This window comes from Lonchura striata, chromosome 12 (assembly GCF_050655825.1).
Source record: "Lonchura striata isolate lonStrDom1 chromosome 12, ASM5065582v1, whole genome shotgun sequence".
Classification (NCBI taxonomy): domain Eukaryota; kingdom Metazoa; phylum Chordata; class Aves; order Passeriformes; family Estrildidae; genus Lonchura; species Lonchura striata.
Window position 1 is genome coordinate 7535013 of NC_140714.1, and position 26280 is coordinate 7561292.

At 41.5% G+C, this 26280-nt stretch overlaps 1 protein-coding gene across 1 annotated transcript in view; it reads right to left on the reverse strand.

Moving 5' to 3' along the window:
• The window catches only part of PTPRG (protein tyrosine phosphatase receptor type G), a 391091-nt gene that overhangs the window by 6306 nt on the left and 358505 nt on the right, over positions 1–26280 (reverse strand). Inside the window, exons 15-27 of the mRNA XM_021537228.4 lie at positions 24227–24318; positions 14408–14504; positions 12705–12787; positions 12348–12482; positions 11985–12119; positions 11408–11580; positions 10287–10422; positions 9802–9948; positions 7869–7962; positions 6515–6591; positions 5958–6086; positions 3546–3692; positions 2669–2811 (exon numbers count right to left, since the gene is read on the reverse strand). Coding sequence (XP_021392903.4) covers positions 2669–2811; positions 3546–3692; positions 5958–6086; positions 6515–6591; positions 7869–7962; positions 9802–9948; positions 10287–10422; positions 11408–11580; positions 11985–12119; positions 12348–12482; positions 12705–12787; positions 14408–14504; positions 24227–24318 — 1588 coding nt within the window. The remainder of the gene's footprint in view (positions 1–2668; positions 2812–3545; positions 3693–5957; positions 6087–6514; positions 6592–7868; positions 7963–9801; positions 9949–10286; positions 10423–11407; positions 11581–11984; positions 12120–12347; positions 12483–12704; positions 12788–14407; positions 14505–24226; positions 24319–26280) is intronic.

Consider the following 26280-nt stretch of genomic DNA (forward strand, 5'->3'; position numbering starts at 1 on the left):
GTTCTCCCACACCACATGTGCTGAGAGCATCTGCATTACAGTGGAGTGTATTTTAAATTCATTAGTGGGAGCTCAAGCAAAACATGAGTGATTAGAAAGAAATGAGACTTTGCCTCTTCCTCCACATCTGACAATTGCAGAAAACTAACACAGCTCTGTGGTGTTCACAAGTAATTGGGGCAATCTCTAAGTCTTGCCTAGGTCTGAATCTTCGGTAAAGGCAACATCCCTGAGCCAGGCACCCAGGAGACATTACAGATTTTGAAGAGTTGAGCTGTGTTAGTTTTCTGCAATTGTCAGATGTGGAGGAAGAGGCAAAGTCTCATTTCTTTCTAATCACCCATGTTTTGCTTGAGGACCGAGCAGCAGTTATTCATCAGAAACACAAGTCAGTCCTTGAGATATCCTTGAGATACTGGTCAGGTGGAAACCTCACTGCTGCAAGCCTGGGGGTGTGCTTGGGCTGTAGGTGCAGGTGTGAGGCACATCATGAAGGATCCTACACAATGGATTCTGAGGAGCTTCCACTCTCCTCTGCCCTCCTGGTACTCAGGAAACTGAAATTCTGCCCTGGCTGTGCTATGGGTCTGCTGTGTGACTTTGAGAAAGGCTGTGTTTAAATGTTCCCATTGCTAAATGGGGTTATCTGTGCTGACCTGCTCTCTAAGCCACTTGGAGAGTTTTATATGAAAACTGAAATAATCAGCAAGTGCTGCAATACCATCTTGTATTGCAAGATCACCACCAGGATTTGTACAGCATTCCAATGGAAATCAAGACATATGCTGAGTTAATTTTATATCAGTTTTGCAAACTCAAACTCAGTTTACCTAGAAATGGGAAACAGAACTCAGATCACAATAGATGTGCTCTATTGGATGTAAGGTCTAGAGGAGAAGCAGCACCATACAGATGGCTGTGACTCATCTACAGGGGCAGTGGACAAAGTGCCCAGTGCATGTACTTGACAGCATACAACTAAAACCCTTTGAGGGTGTAATGGCATCATTTTTGCATGGGCTGATAATTTCCAGATCTCAACAATCTGAAGAACTTTTCTTGCAGAAAATTATGCAGCAGATCTGTATGTAGTTGCCTACACTTGGGTAGTTACATTTAAAAATCTTGACAACTGCCTCAAGTTGGAATTTCTGAACTTTTAAAAGTGTTATCAAGTTCATCCCACCATGTACTTCCTAAATACCACATAAATTCAGTTATCTGCAAATTCATATATTTGGAATTAATCTGCAGTTGTAATTATTAGTAGATTATGTGATATAGTTGTTGCATGTAGCAAAGGGAAATTTTCATTTTCAGCTACATTTCCTTAGACTCCAATTACAAGCAGAATCCACATTATGTATTAGGCGTAAAGATAAAATCATTGAATATGACAAATAAACCAAAAAAAAAGCAATGTACAGAAAGAATGATTCAGCATTGCTTGGAATGCAATTTTGATTTTCTTTTTTCATCTAGCAATGAAATGCCCAAATCAATAATGTTTCTAATTTTGTAAAACATAATCTTAAATACTGCAAGAGCAGCAAAACTTCACTTCAGACTACCCAAAGCATGAATATTAAAACCAGCCTGGAATTAATCAGTGCTGGTGAAAAGCAACAGAGCTTAAAGTCTGCATAAGCAAGGCAGGAGGAGGTGGTGGGAGAAAAACTACTTGCTGCAGCCCAAGGCACCATTTGCAGGAGTCAGTTGGGAAAAACCTGTTGCAGCAGCGACACGTGGATGTGCAGGGAGAACTCCAGCAGCACTGGGGATATGAAAATCCTCCTGGGACAGCAGCACAGTGCCTGCTCTGACCACTGACACACCAGAACGTGGTAGTGAGGCTTTTGCAAAGATTCCCAAGACCTTCCCACTGATTCTGTTTCGTGGCAGTGGCAAAATCTGACAGGCTGCAGCACAGGGGGGCTGCAGGTGGAGCAAGTGTTTGTGCTGGCTTGGTGCTCGTTCTTAGGACACCATGAGCACTGTCAGAAGTTGGGCTTCCTTGAGATTTTAAGCACAGAATGACTCCAGGAAGTGCTCTGCCCACCAGGAAACAGTCTCTCCAAGGAAATCAGGTCAGACCCAGGCTCCAGCCTCACTATAATGGTATTCTGCAGCTCCATAATGTGTGCAAGTAATAATATACAATGCATATTTTAGCACTCTTTATAAGTGGGTGTTCAAGCGTAGCTCGTGAGACAATGCTCACCACTGTGCTACAAAAGAGGCAAGTGTTGGGGCATGCTGGCCTGGAGTCAGTGGGTCCCCTCCCTTCCACTTGGCACTGTATGGGCCTCTTGGAATATTTTTTGGGAAGCAAAAGGAGAAAGAATTAATCTGCTTTTAAAAGACCGGGGCCCTTTGTCACAGGGTACTTCTGCTGCTTGTCAGGAGATACAGCTGAGCTGAGCTTGTTCTGTCTGAGATTATAGCCAACACAAAAACTACTCTAAGCAAAATGTATTTGGCCTCAAATGCCAACTGAAAAGTCATCCTTGGAAGTTTATATATTCTTAATCTGTTCCCTGGACGACTAAACCCCACCTACACCTGGACTATTAAACCCCATCTACGCAGGAATGAACATCAGTCCTAACAAGTGTCTTTCAGCTAAGTGTACAATCTGCACATAAATGAAAGAAAAGCAATGACATACTCATCATGAACTATGGTGGGGCCATCCCTTGTTAAGGCCTCTTCCTTGATTACATTGATAAGTTCAAAGGTACTGCTTATGGGAGCGTCAGGGTTTGGCCATTTGGGACACTGAAAGTGGCGCACTTCCAGAACGTAGTCATCCTGCAATGACAAACAGCCTGGCATTAGCTTCTTCCATTTCACAGGCATCCTCCCCAGGGACAGAGAGGAAAGAGCCTCACTGCAAACTGGAGGGAAACTTTTTTCTTCCAAGCAGTTTACATAGAAAGAGGACACACAGCTCCAGCATCTCTGTAACAGTGAGCACCCTAAAATTATGCAAGTTTGACAAAAGGTTTAATCAATAAAATATTTTGTGTTTGAATTCAGGGCTTATATCAAACCTCTCTCAGAGTCCTTATGGCTCAAAAGTCAAACAAGAGCAACCAAGTCAAATTTAAATGGGCTTGCAAACAAATGTCTTGCAGCAAAGTCCAGCTGCCATCCAGATAACAAACTAGAAGCAGGTTTATAGTTCAAAACAATCATGCTTGCATTTTACGATTAGTTAAGACTCCCAAACAATTAAACTATAAATGCTGAATCTTGTAAGCAGAAATAAGACAATACACCTTGGTAAAATCACATGTCTTCACTTTCAAGCAAGACAGACAGTTAATACTAGCCTTACTAGCTAGAGGAATCTACCTGGAAGTAGAAGATGTGAGAGGGAGGAGAAGCCAATGAGAATACCTTTCCCCTGAGAGAAACATGCATCCACATGCATTTACAAGTAAATCCTTTTCAAAAATCTTCTGAACTCTTCTTCTGTATTTAAATGGCATCAGTATAATTTTGGTGAAAAGTAAAGACCCACATTTGAAGGTTTACTTTACCTGGGTAGCTTCAAGGATAAAGTCATGGATGATAATTTGCTCTTCATTAGAGAGGCACAGTCTGTCTTTGCTGATAAGGGTCACAGTAAAGGCCTCACAGTTCATGGATTCCTCACGACTTGGCCAGTACACAAATTCATCTTCTGCCTGGACACATAAAAGAACACATTACTGCAGCCTTTCAGATACCTTTGTGCAACTGAAAAATCCAGTGGATCAAAAAATTGCTTCGATAAATAGAGATGATCAGGAACTGACATTTAAAAAACACTTCTGTCTAAAACAAATTTACTATTACAGTGGGCAGTAAACCTGCCAGATCCTCCCTTTGTGTGTTCAAACAGGTAACATCTGCTTTTTAATTGGTTTCACAGGGAAATGGTTACCTTAGCTCACTCATACTTAACCTTTGTATTGTATCCCAGGCTTTATGACCTCCTGCCTATACAGTTTTGTTTAAAAGTCAGATATTTGTTTAGAAAAAACTCATTGACCTTTAAAAATTAATGACTTGTTATTTTAAATTTGTGTTTATTGTGGTCTAATCCAAAACTCAAGGCCTGTGAATCAGGCCTAGGTAGAAGATTGATGGATACTAATGTAGGGTTTGAATTTTTAGGAGTGAGCAGAGGAGTGAAGAGGAAGAGAAAAACTCAAATATTCTTAGCTTTGAAAAAAACACTGGCTGAACTTAATGCAAGTTCTCCAGCAAAACACCTCTACTGTAAAACCTCAGTGAGACTGGGAAGGCTGGAAGAAGTTCAGTGCTGAAGTAGACTGACTGGCAGGATGTAAGTCAACACTGTTCTTTAAAATAGCTGTCAAAGCCATTCTTTAAAAAATAACTGTGAATTCCTAATATGCTGCAAACAAAGGAAATTATGGTCTGTCACCACCTACATGCAAAGTCTGTTTCTTCTCCTGGCTTCAAAAGTCTATGTCCTTGCAGAATGAGCACAGAAGTTGCCCTGGCCACTGAGCAAACCCATGTCCTCTGGACATGTCATCTTTCACTCATGAGCGAACATGAACTATGAACTGATGTCATCCTGCTGTGGCCTTGCACATCCCTCTTCAACTAGGTGTATTTCTGTGGGGTTGCAGCTCTGATACACAAGATTCTGTTGAGATTTGTGCTGTCAGTGTTTATTCTGAAAATGTGACTTAAGGTTTTACATCCTTACAATTCAGTCCTAAATAAGCAGAAGTATTGGAAAGCAGAGTAATATGGAAAAGTGCCAGGCAAGGGACCTGTCCTGCCACCTGACAAGTCCTCATGCAGCAGGCACCTTCCAGTATTGTCTTGTCCTTTGGCATTGCACATCCAGCACCTTGGTGCTGCCTGAATCCTGTGCCAGCCCTTCTTGCCAGCCAACACATTGCACACTGACCACTGAGCCCAGGCCAGATGCCACTGCCTTCCTGGCCACCTCCACCCTGGCAATGGTGAAGGTGAAAGCATTGTGGCTGAGCCCAGCACTCCTCCTATACCCTTTGATCACCGTGGTTCTGCAGAGCTATTTCATGTATATGTGAAGACAAGATCAGCCTCTCCATTTCCATCTGACACACTTTCATTTCATAAGCATTTTCTGATCTGATCGAATGTTTCTGAGCACTCCTTGCAGTGCTGTGCTCCCTTTCATCCCCACACACAAGCAGCATATTGACTGCTGCCTCTTTAGTAGCCCCTCATGACTGCTATTTTCCTGCTATAATGAAGGTGGTTTCTCTTCCACTTTCAGCTACAATTGTCTATTCACCTCAGTGATGCGTGCATGAAAAAATGAACCGATTAGTTCCTAATCCTTTTCAACTCACCCTCTTGAGACGTGCTAGTAAATCTGGAAGTAGTGATTAGCACTTCACCTGTGTCTCCTTATTCTATCACTCTGTCTGACTCATTATTTCCACTTAAATTAACATACTTATTTGCTTTTTACTTTCATTAAAAATGGCATGTGCTGCCTTGCACAGCCATAGTCTGAGGTTTAAGCTCACAGGCAAACAAGAAAGTATCCTCCTGTCCCTACTTTGCATTTCTGCTCCTCTCCAAGTCCTTACCCATAACCCCAGCCTCTCCATACTGTCAGTGCTTGCATCCTGCCAGGCAGCCCTGAGGAGCCTTGCAGATGCTGGCAGCACTGGTGTGCTGTGCTATCTGTGAGCACTGGGGTCCCTCCAGCCCTGATGTCCATGGGTGAGTGCAGAAGGCGACAGCAAAAGAACAGCCCCTACTTCATTGAACTTAACTTTTTGTAACCAGCTTATGGCAAAGTTTGAGTAGATGGCTCAAAAATTGGCTTTGCTTTCAGCCAGAAAACAGCCCCAGCAGGCAACTGAGTGACCCTGTGCTGTGCCCAGCTGGGCTGTGACAGTGGCACCACGCAGGGAGAGACACAGACAACTCACCAGGCTCTGGTTGTCCGGCAGCATGACAATGATCTGTGCATTGTGGTCCCAGATCATTCGCCAGAAATCTTTAGTTGTATGTGGCAGTGGATGTTGGGTTATGATGAACTCGTTACTCCTGTAGTAGCCCTTTGGCAGCAAAACAAACACAGAGTTACTTACTGCCTCCCATACTTTTAAAGCATTGATTTAATTTCTGGGGACACATAATGACCCTATTTTATTTTACACCACGTTATTTTCACACAGACTATATTTCCTTAACTCCATTTCAATTCTACAGAGTCCCCTACTGCTTTAATTTACTTTAAATCCCAGTATCTATTTGACTGTATCTCACAGAAATACACATTCCATCTAAATGCATCTTGTAATTAATTTTTTTAGGCAACAATCTTTAATAAAACATGGTTAATAGCGTTACATTATGGGGAAGGTGTTAAAATCTCATCTGTTAATACACAGCCATTACATACAGAATTAAGACAATTATAGGCATCTGGTATTTAGCACCTTAGAACTGATTTTACTTTGTAATTAGGTGTTGGCTTCCTCACCATGATATAAGAGGCATTAATGTAATCTGTTCCCTTCATTCCAGGCAGTGGTGCCAAGCCCACTCTAGCACGCTCAGCTATAACATTAAGAAAAAAAAAAAAAAAAAAAAAACAGAGAAAAAAGAAAAGATCAAAGTCTGATCATGGCACAATGCAGAAAGTAAGAATTTCTCAGCTGTTAACAAAACAAACAGTGTGCAGCTCCCATCTCCCACAGGAGCAGGCCAGCACTTTAACTGCATTAAAGCACTGCCTGCTAACACAGGATATAAAAGAGAATGTTGCACAATATTCCCACAAGGACAAAGTAATTTCAGGAATCAAATTTTACTATAGCAAAGATTTTCACAGCAGGCTGAATTACCAAATAACAGTATATGCAGTGATAACAGGGGATTTCGGGTAATTCTTGTGTATAGTGTTCCATTTGTCTCCAGCAGCATACAAACCCAGCTGATTTATTTTGTTTTCCCTACCACTCTGTAGTACTGCCATCTCTCACAGGGTGAGAGAATCTCCAGAGACAAACATCTTCCCTAATGGGGAACCTCCCAGAAGTGTGTGCTCTTCTGCAGATCCATGCTTCCCTGTGTTTGAGAGCTGAGTTCAACATCACCCTCAAACCCTCTGACAGCCTCCAGAAGCCAAACTGAAATCAGTGCAGCTGCATGACACAAAGGGCCAAATCAAACAGCCTTTTTCTAGCGTGTTCCCATCTGTTTTTAAGATGTATTCTGATGACTTCCCTTTTTATTAACAAACTTCATGATGGGCTGTATCTGTGCCACCATTACTCTGTGCTAGCTTGGCTATCATCTGTCCTCTGTGTCCTGTGCTCTGGGTTATGTGATGGGGATGACACTGTGCCCATGCTTGGTCTGGTGCAAGTTCATACTGCTTGACAGCCATGCACAGATTCCCTTTTAATGACTCTGAAACTGTGTCCTTGGTCACTGAATATCCTTAAATCTGTGGTGGCACACACAGAGAAACTGAGTGCAATAGCTGAATTACAAACAACTGGTGCAAATCACTCTGGGAGATTTCCTAGAGCAGGGAGCTGCTGGTATCAAAGTAATCTCTCAGTATTCCATAGATTTATCCCCTACCTAATTATTCAAATTCTTAAGCACTTCAGATTAACATTTCACTTGGACAGTATATCTGGCTGACACTGCAACTATTTCCTTTTGTTCAGTTTCATCAGGGTAATACTCAAAGACAAGACAGCTTGGGCTGAACAAAAGATTACATTTCCCCTTCCTCGTGGCTATGTCTTTTCATGCATAACACCGGGAGAATTCGGTACAAAAAGTTATGCTAGGCAGTAATCAAACTGAAGATGTGAACTTACATGGCACAACTGATGAGTTCCTGTTCTTCTCTTTGTTGCAGTCTTTCTGAGCACTGAAGCATTCCACGTATTTTGCATTACACTGTGTAACCAGCTGAAAAAGAATGAAGTAGTAAGTCAGCCCTCAGAGCACTCTAAATGAAGAGAGGAGGTTTCTTTGCCAACTCCTGCGAAGATGCATTAGTAGAAGAATAAACTGCATTGTTAAAACTTGTTTAAAGTACTCAAGTTTCCAACGGAAATCATCCTTTTCATACATGTTTAATAGATAAAAAGATCTCTGGAGCTCTGAGCTTTGCAACATCCTGCATATGAAGTTCCATCAAAATGTATTTTCACAGAACACTACGTTTCATTATCTTTGAGAATATATTTCACAGAATTTCAGATGTGTTTAGTGAGAAGAAGGTCTCGAGGTCTTGAGCAAAATAGAAAAACAAAACTTTAATACTTTAATTTTTTTTTCCCCCCCAGAATAATAGCCAGATCATTCTTGCAGAATGTCTTTTTCTGACAGGCCTTTGGGGAACCCACCACACTGGCATCTGAGATCTGAGGCCATGGGCTACATTCTCTGGTCTGCCATGTTCATTCTGGGCTGGCTAGAGGCACAGAGAGAGGCAGATTTGTATTTGAATACTCCCCCAGTACATGGGGAAACTCTGCCAGAGCAAAGAGAGTAAAGGTGGCTTTCACATCTCCTGCACTCAGTGTCATTTCACTCTTAAGATGGTTGAATGTAAATTGCTCTACTGGGGCATGAGCACAACTTATTTTCTGCCAGCTCTGTGGCAGCAGCAGAAACAAGAGAAAGATCTAATAATTGTTGCTGGTCACATCCCAGTTTGAAATGCACTCTAAACAAGATAGCACTCAACTCATCTGTGCACTGGCATAAGCCACATTAGAAGTTATGGGGATTCTAAATAACTGTGCAATGTTGTCAGAGAAAGTAATTTCTGAAAATGGCACTTAGGGTTTTTAAACTTTGGCACGAGTCATCAGAAAACATATAATTTATACATATAATTTAGAATTGTTTGTAAAAGTGCAACACTTTTTAAAATAACAAATCTTTGCCTCCTCTTGCATTTCGTGTGGGCGTGCGTGCTCTTGCACTTGTTTCTTTAATTTAGTAATTAAGCATCTGGAATGTCTTGAGTGATGGAGAAATACTGAAATTCCTACAAGTGAATTCAGATTCATTTTTTGAATAGCTTCGCACCTGGTGTAATTTAACAGCTTCAGTTCCTTGGGTAGTTTATGGGTAGTTATTAACTGAGCGAGTTTAGCTGTGAAAACGGATGTCATGTGTCTCCTTATGATATAGGGGATACAAACTCTCACAAAATATTTTACAATGTATTCAAATAAAGTGCAATCAGAAAATCTTAGGTTTTAAATAAGAGATCTGGGAAAAAGTAATTATTTTGTCCAGGAAGGAAGCAGCTATGTCATAGCAGGAAACACAACAAGCATCATGATTAGCAATGAGAAAGGCAGATTGTGTTTCCTGGTCTTAAAACATTTGTAATTCTTTATCTACACTGATGAAATAATAGGTGGTGCAAAGAACCTCATCTCTTGTATTTCCCCATATTTGTATGCACGAGAGCCACGGTTTGGAGGAAGACTTCCAGCCAAGGTAACCACAGACTTGGGAACATCCAAGGCCCCTTGGGAACAGGGATTCCAGCAGCACAGTCCAAACCAGTGTCCATGTCCCTCTTCTCAGCTCTGACTGAAGAGCATGAGCACCGATTTCCAGCAGTGAAGCTAGGACTGTATAGGACTGAATTTCTCAAGATGTTGTGCTGTGCTGATCAAGTTTTCTGGTTTGGTTCCTTAGCCATGACAATAGACAGTGAAGACAGGCCATATAAAAAAGGGTAGGAAAATCAGGTCCCTCTGGATGGCAGTGATTAAGACTTACCTTGAACTGTTTTTCTAGCCGTGTCTTCCCTCCTATGCCAGGAATGAGGATGCTGTTAACATAACTATGCAGCTGGTTTGCAGACACTTCAGTCTCCTTCCCAAGGATGGCTTCCAACAAGGCATCATGAATAAAAATGTACTGCTCCTAGAAAAATATCAGCATGTCAGGTGGACGTTTGAAATAACCTAAACGGATGTCTTTTGTTTGAGGAGTAATGCACACTAAAGGAAAGGGTGTTCAAAACAAGCCACTCATGCAAATACTGCCAAATTAAGAATAAATATTTATCAATGTAGTACATACAACTCTGAATAAGTCAAAAACAAAATCTGAAGTTTCTGGTCTAGAAAAAGAGAGATATTCAGAAAAAAAACAGTAATATATTCAATTTTTACAGGATGTAATTGGAAAAATCTATTCTCTTTTTTATTACAATGCAAAAATGAACAAGACTTTAAATTCAACCCCACTGCATTTTTTACCTCTGTCTGGACGAGGTAGTTGCGCTGTGTCCTGATATGTTTCAGGAAACCCAGGACATTAACTGTGCTTTTGTCTTTTATCTGCTGCAGCATACTGTCTATCACAATGTAGGTACCAGTTCTGCCAACACCAGCACTACAGAGAACATAAGAGAAACCCATGAAATACAGCCAGATGAAAGCAAATGCAGAAGTAGCTAGAACAGAATTAAGCAAATACTCATATATAATTCTTCTGTGGATATTTCTGTGCTTCAAGATGAGGCTGAACACAGTACAAGCCATCACACCTGTGCCAGCAGCATAAGGATAAGGCTGCTGTGGTCCTGGACTTCACACTCTGGCTGTTCACACTTGGCTCCTGTTTCCAGTGCTGCAGTTACTGGTGTTGGCTGGATGAAGCCATTCAGAGGTCCATCCTCTGCCAAGCTGCTGCTATGCTGGATTGCCAAGGTCACTCCAGGCTGTGAGATGGCTCTGGCTGGCTTCAGCCTTGAGGTAAACTTAAGCTGCAAAGTGGAGCTGGAAATGAAAGTGGTACCAGCACTATGGGAAGGTATAAAAGAGGACTAATCCTCTGGAGCCAGAACTCCTTACAGTGAACAAGGGCAGTCCTGGGCCCAAGAGAGATGGGAGCCCTTCAGAGATTCTCCATTTCTGCTGAGGAAGGAGCTGTAACCCCCATCACCCTCTCCTCTTTGATATAGTGCTGTGCAGCCCCCTCACACACAGTGATGAAGACCACATCCCTGAACTGCATATTCACTGATCTGTTGCTGTGACTGCAAGTGCTGGTGAGGGTGAGTGTGGCTCACTGGCAATTGCATTCCCAGGTGTCCACGTATCCAGACTGCTGGTTCCCAGCACAGCTGATCCTGCCCTGTCCATGCACTGAACTGGGAGGTTACAACTAAGCTTTGGCCAAGGAGCTTTCCAATTCCAGTGCAAAGCAGTTCATCAGCTCAGTATCATGGCTATAGCAAAACCCTGCATCAGCTGGGAAGGGGCTGACGCACTCCTCCTGTGTTAGTAACCTGCAGTGTTTGTGTTAGGTGGCACGGAAGAGCACACACTGTGCTCTAGCTGTGCTTGCCTCGGGTGGTTTGTCACAGCCACCATACCTGCAGTGCACCACCACTGGTCCCATGTCCGGGGTTCTGGCTGCCGAGGATCTCCTGACGAAGGTGAGCACGGGCAGGGCGTACTCGGGCACGCCCATGTCAGGCCACTGGGTGTAGTGGTACTGAATGACAGTCCTCTCGTTCTGCCGCCCTTTGGGGTTCCCCTTCTGCCCCTAGGTACGAAGGGTGAGCAGGGACAATAGAGACAGGAGGGAAAAGAAGCATAAAAACATCGTCAGTTGCTTCTGGCTTGCTCAGCTGCGAAAGTGCTGGACTCTGACAGAAGAAACCTTCAGCTCTGCCTGCTGATGGGTGGAGACAGGTTTGAGGAAAAATACATGTGGGAACAGGTAATAACAGCAATTACAAGGACACCAAAGCTGCAGTGCACTTGAGAAGAAGAAATACAAGCTAAACCTTAGCAACAGGTTCCTTGTAATCCTGTCTTTACTTACTTATTTCCCACCCGCCTGCCTCTCCGGGCTGCCTATGCAAACTCTAAGTTTTGCTCTGGTGTGCCTTGCATCCTCCACAAGCCAGAAGACACCTGGATGGGAGCAGTGAAGGCCTGGCTCACCTTTTTCATCTTGGTGTTCCTGATGGTGAAGCGGCGCAGGGTGTAGCAGGCGTGGACGTTTGTGCTCTTGAGCGTGACGATGATGTTGCCGTACTCCTCGCTGTTCTCCGTCGGCCAGTACTGATCGCATTTCCTCTGAACACAGACACAGGTGCGTGAGTTGGGTAAGGGCCTGAGCTGCTGCTTTGTATTTGTGTCTAGAGCTTTTTGAAAAAAATCAGGGCTCAGTATGTGTCCCTGTGTTGTTACTTATGTGTTATATGCATCAGTACTTATCATCCCAAGCTATTTAAAAGAAATTCTGCCCAGGTGATTTGGGGAAGTGTTAAGGAGCAGCTGCTAACAAATGAGAAAATCTCTTACTCTTCCTTTTTCAACAAGGTTCGTGATCATGACAATGATTCCTGTATTTTGTTCCCAAATCATCCTCCAGAAATCTTCAAAGGTAGACTTTAAAGGTCCCTGGGTAGCAATGTATGCTTTTGCTTTGTTGTAACCCTTCAAAGAAAACCATAATGCCAAGTGAGATGAAAGCAGTATCATAGCAGAAAAATTAATATTTTAGAAGTAACAAGAAAGCTGCTTTTCTAATTCAGAATAGTGAAGAATTTGTAGCAAAATTATCAGGTGAAGTTGGAAAATACAATCACAAGTGACAATATTTCCTTCCTGTGGAAGGATTGAAAGGTAGAGCAGATAAAAACCATTAAAACAACTTACATCGACGTAATTAGCATTAATGTAGTCACTGTGCTTAGAATCTTTTCCTGGTAAAGGCCTTAGCTTCACCCTGCTGTGATCATCTGCAGGATAAAAAACAGAGCAGAAAAACATTAGGGAAACATGCTGCAGAACTGCAGGCATATATCCCATTTCCTGGGTATCAGGGCTGCCCTTACTAATACACAGAAGAGATTGGCCTTGTACTGGAACCAGGAGGGAGATGGGAGTATCTGTTCTTGATCATCTGCTCATGTGCAGGTGTTCAGCCTTCACATTCCCTAAAGTACGTGGTTCATGCTGGGACAGCTTCTCTTTAAAGGGCGCTGGAGCCTCAGGAGCACAATTTTTAGAATCATCTACATCACTCAGGGTAGTGAGATTCAAAGAGCCAGGGCACCCCACGGGGCTGTGAAAAGCTGCCTCTGCTCAGCTCAGCTCATTCTCCTCCCCTCAGTGCTGGGCTCAGACAGCTCTGCTGGCTCTGGGAGCTGAGTGAATGTCCTCACTCCTTCACCACCACCATCACACCGTGAGGACAGACTTGAGGCTGTGATCTTGAGCTCCTCTTTTTGTTTCACTCAAATGCTTGACTCCTCCTTAAAGCAGGAAAAAAAATCATAGTCCTGCTCCTAGGCAGAAGCACTGGGCTGTGTGGTGCTTCCAACTCATGCAGAGATAAGACATGTGAGCCAACTTTAAGCATAAAGACTGGTTTCATTTGCCTTCCTGGAGGACCAATGGAGAGAGAGGATCCTCCAATGATAATCTGGGGGACTGAAGTGCCTGCTTCAATCCTCCTTCAATGTCACATCTCTGTATCTAGAGAGATGAGACACCTATGTCTAAAATCAGAGCTGGGACAGGCTCAATGAATGCCTTTGCCCAAGGCCACACAGCAGTCTGTCACAGGTCTGGGAACTGGTCCTCAGCCAGTACCTTGATTACTACTGAAAATCTGTTATGGACACGCATTTCCTTCCAAAAGCATTCAAGATTTATTGCAATGTTTATGAACATTGTGAACTTTTTACCAGTGGGCTCTCCATGCCTGTCCTTAAACCACAGTGACAGTTGCATCTGCCATCCATTCCACATAAGAGAACAACAGGGAAAAAGTTACTGCACTTCCATCCCAGATAATTTGCATTCCAGGGCAGAGTCCAGATTTGCAGTTCTCAGAGGGATACAGGCAAAGCCTGCTCTGTGCTACAAAGATCACTATTTGTCCAAATCCTACACAGAGCTAAAGCAGTTTGAAATATAGCAGATACACTCTGTAAGATTTAGCACCTTTGGGACTGCAGAGTAATCCCAGGAATCATCAGTAAAACTCTTTGCTCCTCTATGCACTCCCCCTAGGCCAGTTTTCAGGCATTAGCAGGCAGGAGAGCTCTGATCATCAATTTATCCCAGTTATCCCTCTGCAAAATTTCATACCAAACTTCTACAACTATGCTTGGACATTCAAGCTGTGAAACATTTCAAAACAAAAGCTGGAGTGAAATCCTGGCCCCGGAGAAGCCAAAACATACACTGCCTTTAATGGGGAAAGGATCTCCCAGCCACACTTTCACATGTGTATTATTACATCCTGTGTAATGTAGCCTGGGGCCATCTGCCTGTCCCAGTCACACACACACACTGCAGGAGGAGAGTGCCCTTTTGGGTTATTCATTGTGCTTAGGCCAGTGCTTACTTACAGGCCAGGATGTTGATGTATCTGTTCTTGTGCTTGTTGTCGGGATGGTTGGAATGCTCTGCAGTGATGTTCATGTCAGCTGTACAGCGCTGCACTTCCTAGGCAGAAAGATTATTCAAATGGAAAATTTGTCAGTCCAAAAAACCCTGAGCTTTCTCTCCCTTTGCAACAGCTCACAGAAACCATGTGGAAAGTACCAATATTTTAACTGCTGGGTTAAACACAAAGCCTTTCAGTATTGTCCTGTATGTTGTGGTCTCACACCGAACTGTCCTGGAGCATGGTCACACTCTTCTCCACAGGCCTGGGGACAGATGAGCACCCTGAGAGCCAGATGTCCCCTGCCCATCACCCTCTGCACTGCCATACCCCACTCTGTCTCTCCTTGGGGAGCTAACACAGGATCCTCAGATGCAAGAGTGGCCAGTGCAGTGTTATAAACCAAGAACAAAAACCATTGCAACAGAAGACTTTTGATGGCCAGACAACTTATCTGCTTCTAACCTCTCAAAATGGGGTTTCTGACATTTAAGTTTGGTACTGACCTTTTGCTAGTTCTCTGCAGAGAGATGCCTTTTGTAAAATATAGATAAGATAGATCTCTGAAGATAACAATGAGGGCTTTAAATACCACTGCCTGGATGCTGATTAACAGCCCCTGATCCAGTGAAGAGAAGGCTGCATCCATGTGTACTTACAAAGCACAGAGAGACCAGGGTGCTCATGAAGCCAGAGGTGCAGATGTCTGTCTAGCTGGGGCTGCAGGTTAAATACCCAGTTCCCTTGGAATTTTTAAGTTTTTAACCCACCTCTTACTCTGTTCAACAACAGAATACAGAGCAATTGAAATGGGGCAATGGAGGGTCTTTTTTTTGACTCTAAAGAGAAGCAGCCATTCCCCTAGAGAGTAACACCCTTCAGAGACTGCCCTACAAACTAAATTACTCAGGAGTGTTTAATCTCCAAGATATACCGTTTTAGTATCTGCTTAACAATAATCTTCCTGAAAAAGAGAACCCTCTTTATCACTAGCATAAATATTCTTAATTTAAAAACATATTTTAGAAAAAAAAAATAAAATTTGGAGTTTACAAAGTTGTGGGAGAAATTATATTTATTCAAATATTTTGTGACTCCCAGAAATTGCACCGAACAGAACCAATTTCCCCCCAGGATATGTGAGGAAGTGCCAAATTACTTTGTACTTCAGACTTTAAAAATAACAGTATAGAACCTAAGAGGCAAAGTCATTAGGAGCTCACAGCTGCTACAAAGATCACGAGCTAAGTGACAGAGAAAAATTATCACAAGAAATGCTATACAAACAGCAGATGTAGGAGTTCAGCATTATGCAGACATTTCACCGAGGACTTGCATAGCAATTTTGATATCTTCCCCAACATTTACATTTTGAAAGTGCAAAGTATACTAAAACCTTGTACATTTTATAGCTTTTACATCCATGTGGCACTCTCAAATAACAATTGCTTCTCTCTTCCCAGCCCTCCATAGGGAGAAACATACTGTGCTCAAGGAGATGAGCTGAGCAAAGACAAAGATGAATCGAGCAAAACTCTCAGCTGGCCCTAATGGAATTTTCATAGTTCCACTTCTATCAAAAAAAAAAAACAAAACATATTAAAGCGTGCTGTTCCCCTAATTCTGCCTGTCAGCTCCAGTATAGCAAGGGATTTCAGATAACACAATAGGCAGGATCAGTTCAGCCTATGTCATGGTTGGAAAAGCAGCAATATTTACATGTTAGGTTGATTTAATGTAATTTTGTTTTATCTATATTTTCATTTAGAAATCACACAGCATCACTGCTGTACTGTTACAGGTCACTCCTAAAAAATACCCTGCCTGCTTCTGAAAAGCCTCACATCAAACCCTACATCCCTGCATCGCTATAAAATTCTTTTTAGAAGTTACTGGTGTTGAAAAATTTATGCCAAATCCTGTAAAATTTAATACAGATTAATCCAATAAGATTCTGTGCAGAATACTCTGAGAAGTTATAGAATTTAATAGGGAATTACCTCCCTACTAAGGAATTTTCTCTGACAGTTTAAATACTACACAGTAAATGTATCATTTTCTATTAAGTTCTATAGGATTTTTCCATAAGGGAATTGTTGGGGAGGTTAATCATTTTAATTAACCTTTTTATGTTGATGGTGACTGTTTCCTTGACTGTACATGTTCCCAGCTGGCCAATAGAACGTTAATAGAAGAGGAAGATTAAGCTAAGATGGTGAAAAACACAGCAGTGGAAAAGGAGGTCTGATGCTGTGAGAGCTGATGATCTGAAAATGGCTTTTCTTAACACATAACATTCTAAATGGCTTTTAATACTCTGGAAAGCTGTTGTAATGGTGGGTATATCTACACGATGCAAAAGCATAGCAAAAGGAGACTGTTACAGAAAAGCTTCCCCCTTGCCAATATACCTCAGCTATTTTTGTCTTTTTAAAGACTGCAGCCTTCCCCTCCAGTCCAGGACACAGCCAAGGCTTTGGAACACTGAAGCTGTCAGTGAGAAGGGGACTGAGAACATCCTCCAGCTCCACCCTGGCCTGGGTTTGGCTGTTCCAAAACCCAGATGGGGTTGAGAGCAGAGGGTGGGTATCCACACTCTCTTACCCTCTGAGGCTCATCTCTCCAAATCCTAACAGCAAATTACTAAACCACAGGCTCCCCCCACCAGCCAGTAAGGCATAAGTTAACATTCCTCTGTTATTAAAACCAAGCTGATTGCCTTTCATCAATGCACAGAAGGCTGCAAGGAGACAAGACTAGTTGCAGTCTGTTATCTGTGCCTCTGTTCAGAGTATTATTTACCCCTTGGCAGAAGAGGACACCCTGGTGTTAATAAATAACACCCTGGAGAAAGTCCCCAAAAGTCCCCATCTTAATTATGCCATTTTACCACATTTATGTATATCACATATTTACTTTCCCAGCATTTCCTGTTGCTTATGCAATGAACACCCCGGGATTTCTAAACCTCACTGGCTACCAAGTCCTTCAGTTGCATGAAAACATCACCATGATTGCATTACTACTAAAACCTACGTTTGCAGGCAGGTCACCAGGTCAGGGCTGCTCATGGCAGCTCAGCCTAAACAAAGTCCTCTCCCAGCAGGCACAAAACTGTTACTGGCACCTTGGAGTAGGACAGATAGTGTTTGTTTCACCAACTTTGTAATTCATCCATAAACTTTTCATGTCTAGAATATTTCCTTTGGCTTTCCTTAATCCTGCTTAGTCTCCTCCACTGATTTTAATGATGGCTTGCTTGCACACTGCTGCTCCTCATGTTTAACTTCCCAGAACACATTACTGTCCCAGGATGAATGGATACAGGCTTTATTCTGTCCTTTCAACTTAATCATTGACAACCCTAGAAACCAAAGTACATGGTTTCAATTGACTGTTAGTTACTGTAAGAAGTGTTCTAGTCTATGCTATTATGGCTAATTTACCTTTTAATTATATTGTCCATGCTAATGCTAATTGGAATTTGATACACCGAGGTTTAACGACCCATTTTAATTGCCTTTCTGAAACAAGTTACAGATTAGTTTCTTCTAAACTTCAAAGAATTTCCATTTAAGTGTAAAATCAAACTGCTCCAGTGTCTTGCTGGCAGTATAAGGTTCTGAACAGGATTTTTTGCTACAGTGGCTGAGCAGGAACTCTGTCTCTTGATTTGGCCTTACAAAGCACTGCTGCTGCTGTTTCCCAGTACTTCAGGCTGATGTCCTGGCAGGGGCTGCACTGTGAAAGCCTATGAATAGCAATGAGGAGTCACAACAAAGAAAGGATCCTAATCTGAGCAGCTAAACCTGAGAAGATCTGTAGCTGTGTTTTGATATTAATGTTGATATTTTTCAGCATGGAAGCATCCACCCCCAGTATCAGTTTTGATCTATTATTTTAATCCCAAATTACAAGAATTCTGTGGTAGTGCTCTTTCTGTTTGTTTTATCACAGCAAACATGAAGACAGCATACCAACAGAGACTGCAGATAGTGTTTGAAGATATCCCCCAGGAACAGTGTAGATTTCTAGAATAATTTAGCACTGGTATAAACTCTCCAACAGCACTCGAGAGAGAGGTGAGTTGGGGACAAGCTAGAAAGAGGTGAAAATAAACAAACCAAAAGGACTCAACACAGGAATAACATCAATAGATGTTATTAGCTAAATAACACAAATAGCTAAAAACTCCTGTAAAATGCATAAGAGAGGAAAGGATGGTGGGGTGGATGTGTCAGAGTCTGACCAAAACCTTCCATTTCCCAGCCAATGGCTCATCCAAGTGGGGCTTCCAGTCACAAACCTTGGGAAGGGCTGTGGTACTGTGGTTACTAATAGAAACTCCAGATATCTGAACTTGTTTTACTGCTTCTCTTCATCTCTTAATTCACAACACCAACTTCTCAGGGTAGGTGAAGCAGTGAGATAAGAATTGAGAACTCCAGGAAGGCCCTGTTTTGCAGCAATCCTTCCTCCTGCAGCTTCACAGTGCTGCTTCCCTCTGGTTTCAGTACAGCAATGCAAAGGCTGAGACTACCTCTAATTAAGGCAATTTTGGGCCAGGTTATGAAACATTCCCAATGCAGTATTGCCTGCTAGCAGCATGCTTTTGAAATGGCGTTTTCTGCTGCCAAATTCCTTGGTATAGATGCAGCTATAAGCATGTGCCTGGTGCGAGCTGTGTCTAATCTGTAAGGGATGTCAGGATAACTGCACTGGGTTTTTAGCATCTCAAGAAGTGTGGAAAGTGCAGCATTATCTGTTTTCAATGCAACCCATGGCTAACGTTCTGAGGTCCCCAGTTAAAAAGAGCCAGTGACCCCTGCCCTGAGCAGCAGCAACTATGAGAATAACATTAGCAAATCCCTGCCACATTGCTGGAAATATAGATTTATGTTATTTTCTTATATTTCAGGCCATTTAGAAGAAGGTGCCACTGGAGTATAAAGATATTTTCAATTTATGTGATGAGGGAGCTAGACAGCCTGCCTCTGAGTTCAGCGAGCCTGTTCAGACTCCAAATTGGCAATGAATCATTATGCTCACACGGCCACAGGCAGGAGAGGTCTGCAGAGATTGCATTCCCCTCCCTAACTGCTCCTGCAGCAGCACTGACCAGCCCACTCCAGAATTACAGAGGAGGGAAGTAAAACTCCCTGATCTCAAAAATCCACATGCTGCCTTAAACTGTAAAAATTCAGTTAGCTTTGGGGATGGAAGATGATTTCTTGGCTTAGTGTTCCTTTCTTAGAGCAAAAAGGACATGATTACTCAAAAAAAACTTACTGTGTTATTCCAGTAACTGGCCAGGGGGAGGGAGTGAAAAGCTCTGCTGTGGGAGGTGGCACTTCACACTCTTTTTGATACAGGAATTTGGAGGGCACATGTCCCATATAGTCAGGCTATCAGGGGAATAGAGGATGACAAATGTGACATCAGTTTTTAAATTGAGATCCAGAAGGGGTTTTAGGCACTGCAGCCCACTATAGCTGACTTCTCTGTGGGACAAACTGCAAGACTGAAATACAGGAGCAGAGCCAGTGAATGCCTTCAACACCTTGGGGAGAGGTCCCTGAAGAAGTCTACAGGCTGCCTAGAAGAGAGCAGCATATCAATTTCCAAAATGTGTGAAAAGGCCTCTCAGAAAATATTACTTAAAACCTGTTCTGGTTTTGGAACAAAAAGAAAACTTGCCTTTGTGCACTACCAGGGTAGAAGTGGGACTCACCTGCCCAGGAGTTGCCAGTGTTCAACTTTCACTGGTGGGACCTATTCATAAGAGGACTGCAGAGGAGACAAAGTGTGTTTACAATACCAAATTCTTCAGGATAATTAGAATGAAGGCTGTTTGTGAAGGGAAGCTGAACCATCTTGCAGCACTGAGTGGCCAAGTGACAAAATGGCAAATGAAATTCAATGTTGATAAATGCAAAGTGATGTACTTGGGGGAAAAACAACCCTAACTATACATACATGCTGACAGGTTCCCAATTTGCTATTGCCATACAGTGATGAGGCCTTGGGGTCACACTCAATAGTTTTCTGGAGGTGTCAGCTGAGTGCTCAGTAGTTGTTAAAGACCAAATACTAGGTTAGGAAGGAGAAAAGTAATAGAAAACTGAAAACATCACTGAACTCTGCATTAAAACCACCTGCCATATACTGTGCACTGCTGTGGTCTTCCCATCTTAACAAGGTTATGGTAAAGAAGATAAAAAGGTACTGAAGGGAAGGGACAACTCATCTCAAGTCTGGAGTGGCTTTCTCCAAAAAATGAAGTGAATAATTTAGATTTCTTTAGATTTGAAAATTGATTATTAAGGGGGAATATAAAGGCAGACAGAATCATGGGAGTAAACAGGGATGCACTTTGTAATGCAAAAAGTAGGAGGCACCAAGAGAAGTTATTCAATATGAATGAAAATCAAAAGGAAGTCTGTTCTTGTGGAACAAATTGTAGAATTCATTGCAATGGGATGCTTTGGACATCAGAAGCCTAAAAGGGCTCAAGAGACAATTAGAAACTCATGGAAAAAAGGTCTATCAAAGACTGTTTAATGTAATAGTGCCAGGAAAATCTCAGGCTAGATCAGGAATAGATATCATCTCTGGCTCAGGAAGCCTTTCAATCTCTGTTCAGTCTTGCCCTCAAATCCTGCCCCAGTAGCCCTGTAAAAAAAATGTGGTACCTCATCCTGTACACCATAGCAAGATAATGCTGGTGCTGCCTGAGAGCAAGCCAAAAAGCTTCCCTGAACTTTTTTAGTCTACCACTGAATAAACTCCAAGGTTGAATACAAAGAGTTATGTCAGAGACCAGCACTACTGATGCAGAATCTTTATTTTAAAAAGCTATTTGTTGTTCAATATTAAATTGGGTTCTGTATTTCCAATTTATATCAAAAATTGAAAATTCACAGGACTCAAAGGAAATCTTTAAAATTCTGTATATACAAGAAAGCCCAGTTATCATCAGACAATAAAGCTGGCTACTTGCACTACGATTACCCAAAGGGAATAAAGATTCATTTTAGATGTACTTTTCAAGGGAAGATTTTTGAGTGCAAAGTCCTTTTTTTCCTCTGCATATAAAATGCTTCCTAAGCACATTCACAAAATATTTAGCTGTAATTACAGCTCAATTTAAGAGGGGGAGGGAATATTCACACAATTTACTTTTAAAGGAATCTTCTTCCTGTAAAAAACAACCTAACACAGCCTTAAATATGCTGCCAAAAACACAGGAAGTGACACCAAAATCTAGCAACAAACAAGTGGAGGCTGTTAACAGTCCACATTGGACAGTGTATGTATGTGCCTAGCTTAGTCTTTCCTTGTGCAGCTTCTACCTTAAACCTCCTGCCACAGAAATTTCTGAAGAGATTTTTGATCCCTTTTTTTTTTTTAGCAAATCTCATGCACTGTCTACCTTTGGGAGGATTTCTTTATTCTGCAGTATTGATCATATTATTTCAGCATCTCCACACCATGTTCTTTTCTTCCCCTTTTAGATGTAAAAAACCGTATTTTTTTGTATGACTTCAGAATCCATTACCTCTTTTCAAAAGTTCCACTGGCATGAAGACATCTTATGGCTCTGGTACCTTCTACCTAAGGCTAGCAGCCCTGGATTTTCTGTTTTATCTGGACTCTTATTATTTCTCCATAAAACATTAGCAAAGTCTTCCCCATAGCTGGCAGATGCAAGTCCAGCACATGGACCATGGCTGGATCTGGCTGGATGTGAGAAGCTGCACTGCAGCCTCTCCAACAGCTACTGAATAAATGTAACCTCGGGTTCCACTGTCCCTCAGCCACTCTCCAAGCTGGGGCTCTGACCTCTGAGTCAGTTTGGTACTTCAGAAACATTTTACCTATGGGCTCTGTGAAAAATCCTGGGTTTCAAATCAGGCCCACGAGGCCTCAGCAGGGCAGAACACCAGCAATGAAGGGGAGCTGGTTGGTTCATCACCTCGTTCCTATTCCTACTCCTTACTCTAGCAGGAGATTTCATTTACATTAAGGAAGCTGAGATCTCAGCTATGGAGCAATACCTCTGGAGTAGCTATCCTGACTTCAAAGCAGACGCTCCAAGTTTTAAGCCAGCACGGACAAGAAAATTTGGTGTGTGCAGTGCAGTCGGAGGAGTTTAACTTCCCTTTGGAAGGGACCCTGTGCTCCCCAGAATGGGGCTAATTGGCCAAAATTCTCTCCAGCTAGCTGCCACAGCACAACACTCACAGCAGGGAACTCCAGGAGGAAGGGAAAAAATAAGGCTATTAGAGCAGTGTTTTTCTTTGCTAAAACACAGGCAGAAGGTGTCCAACATTTGTTAACGGCAGTGATTTTGTGACAGCTGAAGCAAAGCTTGCTTAAACCCAGACCAAGTTTACAGATGTGTTGTTGATTATTTTGAATAATTAAATGGTGTAAAACCCAGCTGTGATGAATAGCATTGGGGTCGCAATTCATAAATAATTGAGAAGAGTGAGTCGCATTTGATCATCCTGATCAAATTCTAGTCTCTGGAGGATAAATGTTTGTCCTGAATACCATCAACATTGTTAAATGCCTCAATATTCCTGCTCAGCCATCCAGCCAGCAGTCAATTGAACTAAATCACTTTAACACCTTACACATTTGCCTTCCTCATGAATACAAAATGTTTCTAACTTACACTACGCTTTTTTGGCATCAGACAAAGCAGACACTCTTTATAGACAGTAACCAAACAGCAACAATAAACGTTTTAAATGATCCCATTAAAAACAATTCCTGCATACAATCTTGTCTTTACAGTGCAGTAAGCAAAGAAGCTGTAGATATAAGGCCACCTATTTTGGTTCAGTGCCTTGTTTGTAAGCAGAGCTGCTGCTCTGATTCACAGGCAGCAGGCAAACACACTTTGGCTCCTGGGGAAGCCAGAAGTGCAACTCCGTGTGGTTTTCTGGGGCTTCTTCTGTTTCTCAGTACTTCCAAACATTCAGCAGGGACTGTGATTAGACTGGGCAGAAGAAAAGCCTGATCTGCTGTCTTAGACTCTATGATGTTTACCATGCTTAATATGGGTTTGGTAACCCTGAGGTAGAAAACTACTTTCACTCCATTGGAATTATCTCCAAATGACAGCATATTTATAGGTCAGAATCTGTTCTATACAGGTAACAAGATGAAAATTTTAAAATAGTCACATTAGGTAAATACCACCAACTAAACCCCAAATCCTTTCTCTTTTGTTTTACTGGAACAAAATAATCAATGACTTCAATAGCAGTCTCTCCTGTCTGAACAGTGCATGAACAAGGGTTCAAAAAACTAACTCACAGTTTGGGTTTTCATCAAAGACCAAATTCTACTACTTTTATACATTGCAAGCAATATTTCACTTGAGGAATATGTGGCTTTTCAGACAACCTAGAGGAGCAAATTCTGGAGCAAGAAGAGTAAAATAATTGTAAGAAAACCCAGAGTTAAAAATGACTGTATCTTCATGTTGCTCCTGGGGGCTTGCAGGCAGCTTTTCCTATTTAATAAAAACCTAGGTGGGCTCCCCCTTAAAGGCACCAAATCTGTGGTGGTTAGAAAGCATCTGTAAATGTCCAGTCCCACATTGCTCATAACTGGTAGAAAATTGGTATCATCCTGTTTCTTCTGATACATTTGAGCACTGCATTTACTTGACATGACAGCCTCACACAGATGTCACATGGTCCCCAATTATTAATACACAATTAACTTTAGGAAAACAACATTTTATTGGTGGGTCATTAAATCGTACCTCAAAGTCTTCTGAGAACCCATGCTGGTTATTAGAATACAGCTCACTGATGTGTTTAACAAACTGCTTGACTGGAATTGCTTCCATATCATCTGTAAAAAAAAAAAAAAAAAAAAAAAAAGAAATACTCAGAGTTGCTCTTGAGGAGAGGAAGCCTTCACTTGATATCATTTAGATCAGAGTTCCCAGAGGCAGAGCTAGTTCAATGTGCTGTAATAAGAAATCTTGATAAATATAGCCAGTTTTGAGGTAAATATTTCATTATATTTCCAGTTCTAAGCACTACAATTATAAATAGTGAGAACCTGTTCCCTGAGATGCTGATTTACAAAGTTCAATTTAAGTTCAAGGATAATCAGATCTTGCTCAGTTTGAAGATGGCCATGGATGTGATGAAGAAACTTCCTCTCCTTTCACATTATATAAAAAGACCCAAATGATAAAATACAGTTGACAATTATTCCCAGTAAGTTTTACCAGACTCAGCACAGATGCCTTTCTTATTAAAGTTATTAACTTTTTCCCTTTCACACAATAATGTAGAATCCAAATGGACTTATGACACTGCTTCTGAGCAAAACAGCAGCCATTCTGATTTGAGTTCTTTCTCATGCCAGACATTATTCATAACATTGAATATTACTGAGTATCCCGCTGGACCATTTGCTCTTGCACAGCACAGTGCAAGTGCCACCCAATATACCAGTAAATCACCCTTATTTGTCTTCTTACAAGAAAGAAGTTGAAGACTCAAACTGAAGACAAACAAGACTGTTTTGAGCACCTGGGACTCCAGGCAGTTTCTAACAAAACTGGGGTGTAGGGTGGCTGCCTTATTCCTCTATTTAGGTCTCAAAAAAGGCCTGGATATTGTTAATACCACCACTGCAGTTGGCAGAAAAACTGTGCTTGCCAAGATTCACCAGTTAATATTTTCAGTCTGGCATTTAGAAAATGCAGATTGCTATACAACTGTGATTACTTTCAGCATGTAAAATAATCTATTGCCTGATGGTTACTATTGTCTGATTGCGTGATTTTATGGCAATACCCTGTATTTATATAATCCATTTAATATTCTTCTGAAGATAGCATCTAGGTTATGTTTACTCCCAGTAATTCAGTGGTGTATTTTTGCTCCCATTTAGAAGACATATGGTTTGGTGCTACAGCTGCATTATAATCTGGATTCTTTTCCTTTTAAACATCTACATTATGATAGAAAAAATCCAAATATTTCTACAGATACTTAGCAAAATTTAACGATAAATAAATAGATGTGACATTTACTGTATTCAGAGTGAAAGATCTTTGGCAGCTAAAACCTCTAAGCTGTCACATACGCTTTTCTTAGCAAAGGGTATGAAGATCTGTATGCGTAAATGAGGTTCTACTTTGGCAAGAATTTTATAGATCCCTGACAATCTGATTTCTTTCCAGCTGATGGCAGTTAATATTGACCATGTCATTACTTCTCTCCTTTTATTTTATAAGGTAATGCTCTAAGGTGACTTTTGCATCTATTGACATTTTCAGATCTCAATCGGCTCTCTTCTATTTATTTACAAGGGCCAATTGTTAAAGATATGTTTGCAATCTGGTCACCTCACAGTATAGTAATGCTACTTTAATTAACCAAATGCTCATTTACTGAATAATACAGAATTCCAAACATTTGACAAGTGTATGCTCTTCTTAGCAAAATGCTGCAGCCTGCAGAAATGCTGGCATTTAAAAATATTTAAGTGATAACATTTATTCTATATAATATTGGGAATATCATCATCTCATAACATTTATATCAATATTTTCATAGCCAAGACATTTGAATGGAATGATCTATAAGAATCATAGAAATCTATAGAAAGAGCCTGTAAAACAGTATTTTCTCTTCTGAAAAGTAACCCATACATCCTGGATTTCCTTGAAAATAGCTTTTGCTATGATAGCAATTGCATAAAATCTCACAAGAGAAGTGAGTAATCTCCACAGTTATAATTTGGGTTTTTTCCTTGCGTAGTTTTAACTCAACTGAGACCAACCAAGGTAAAGGA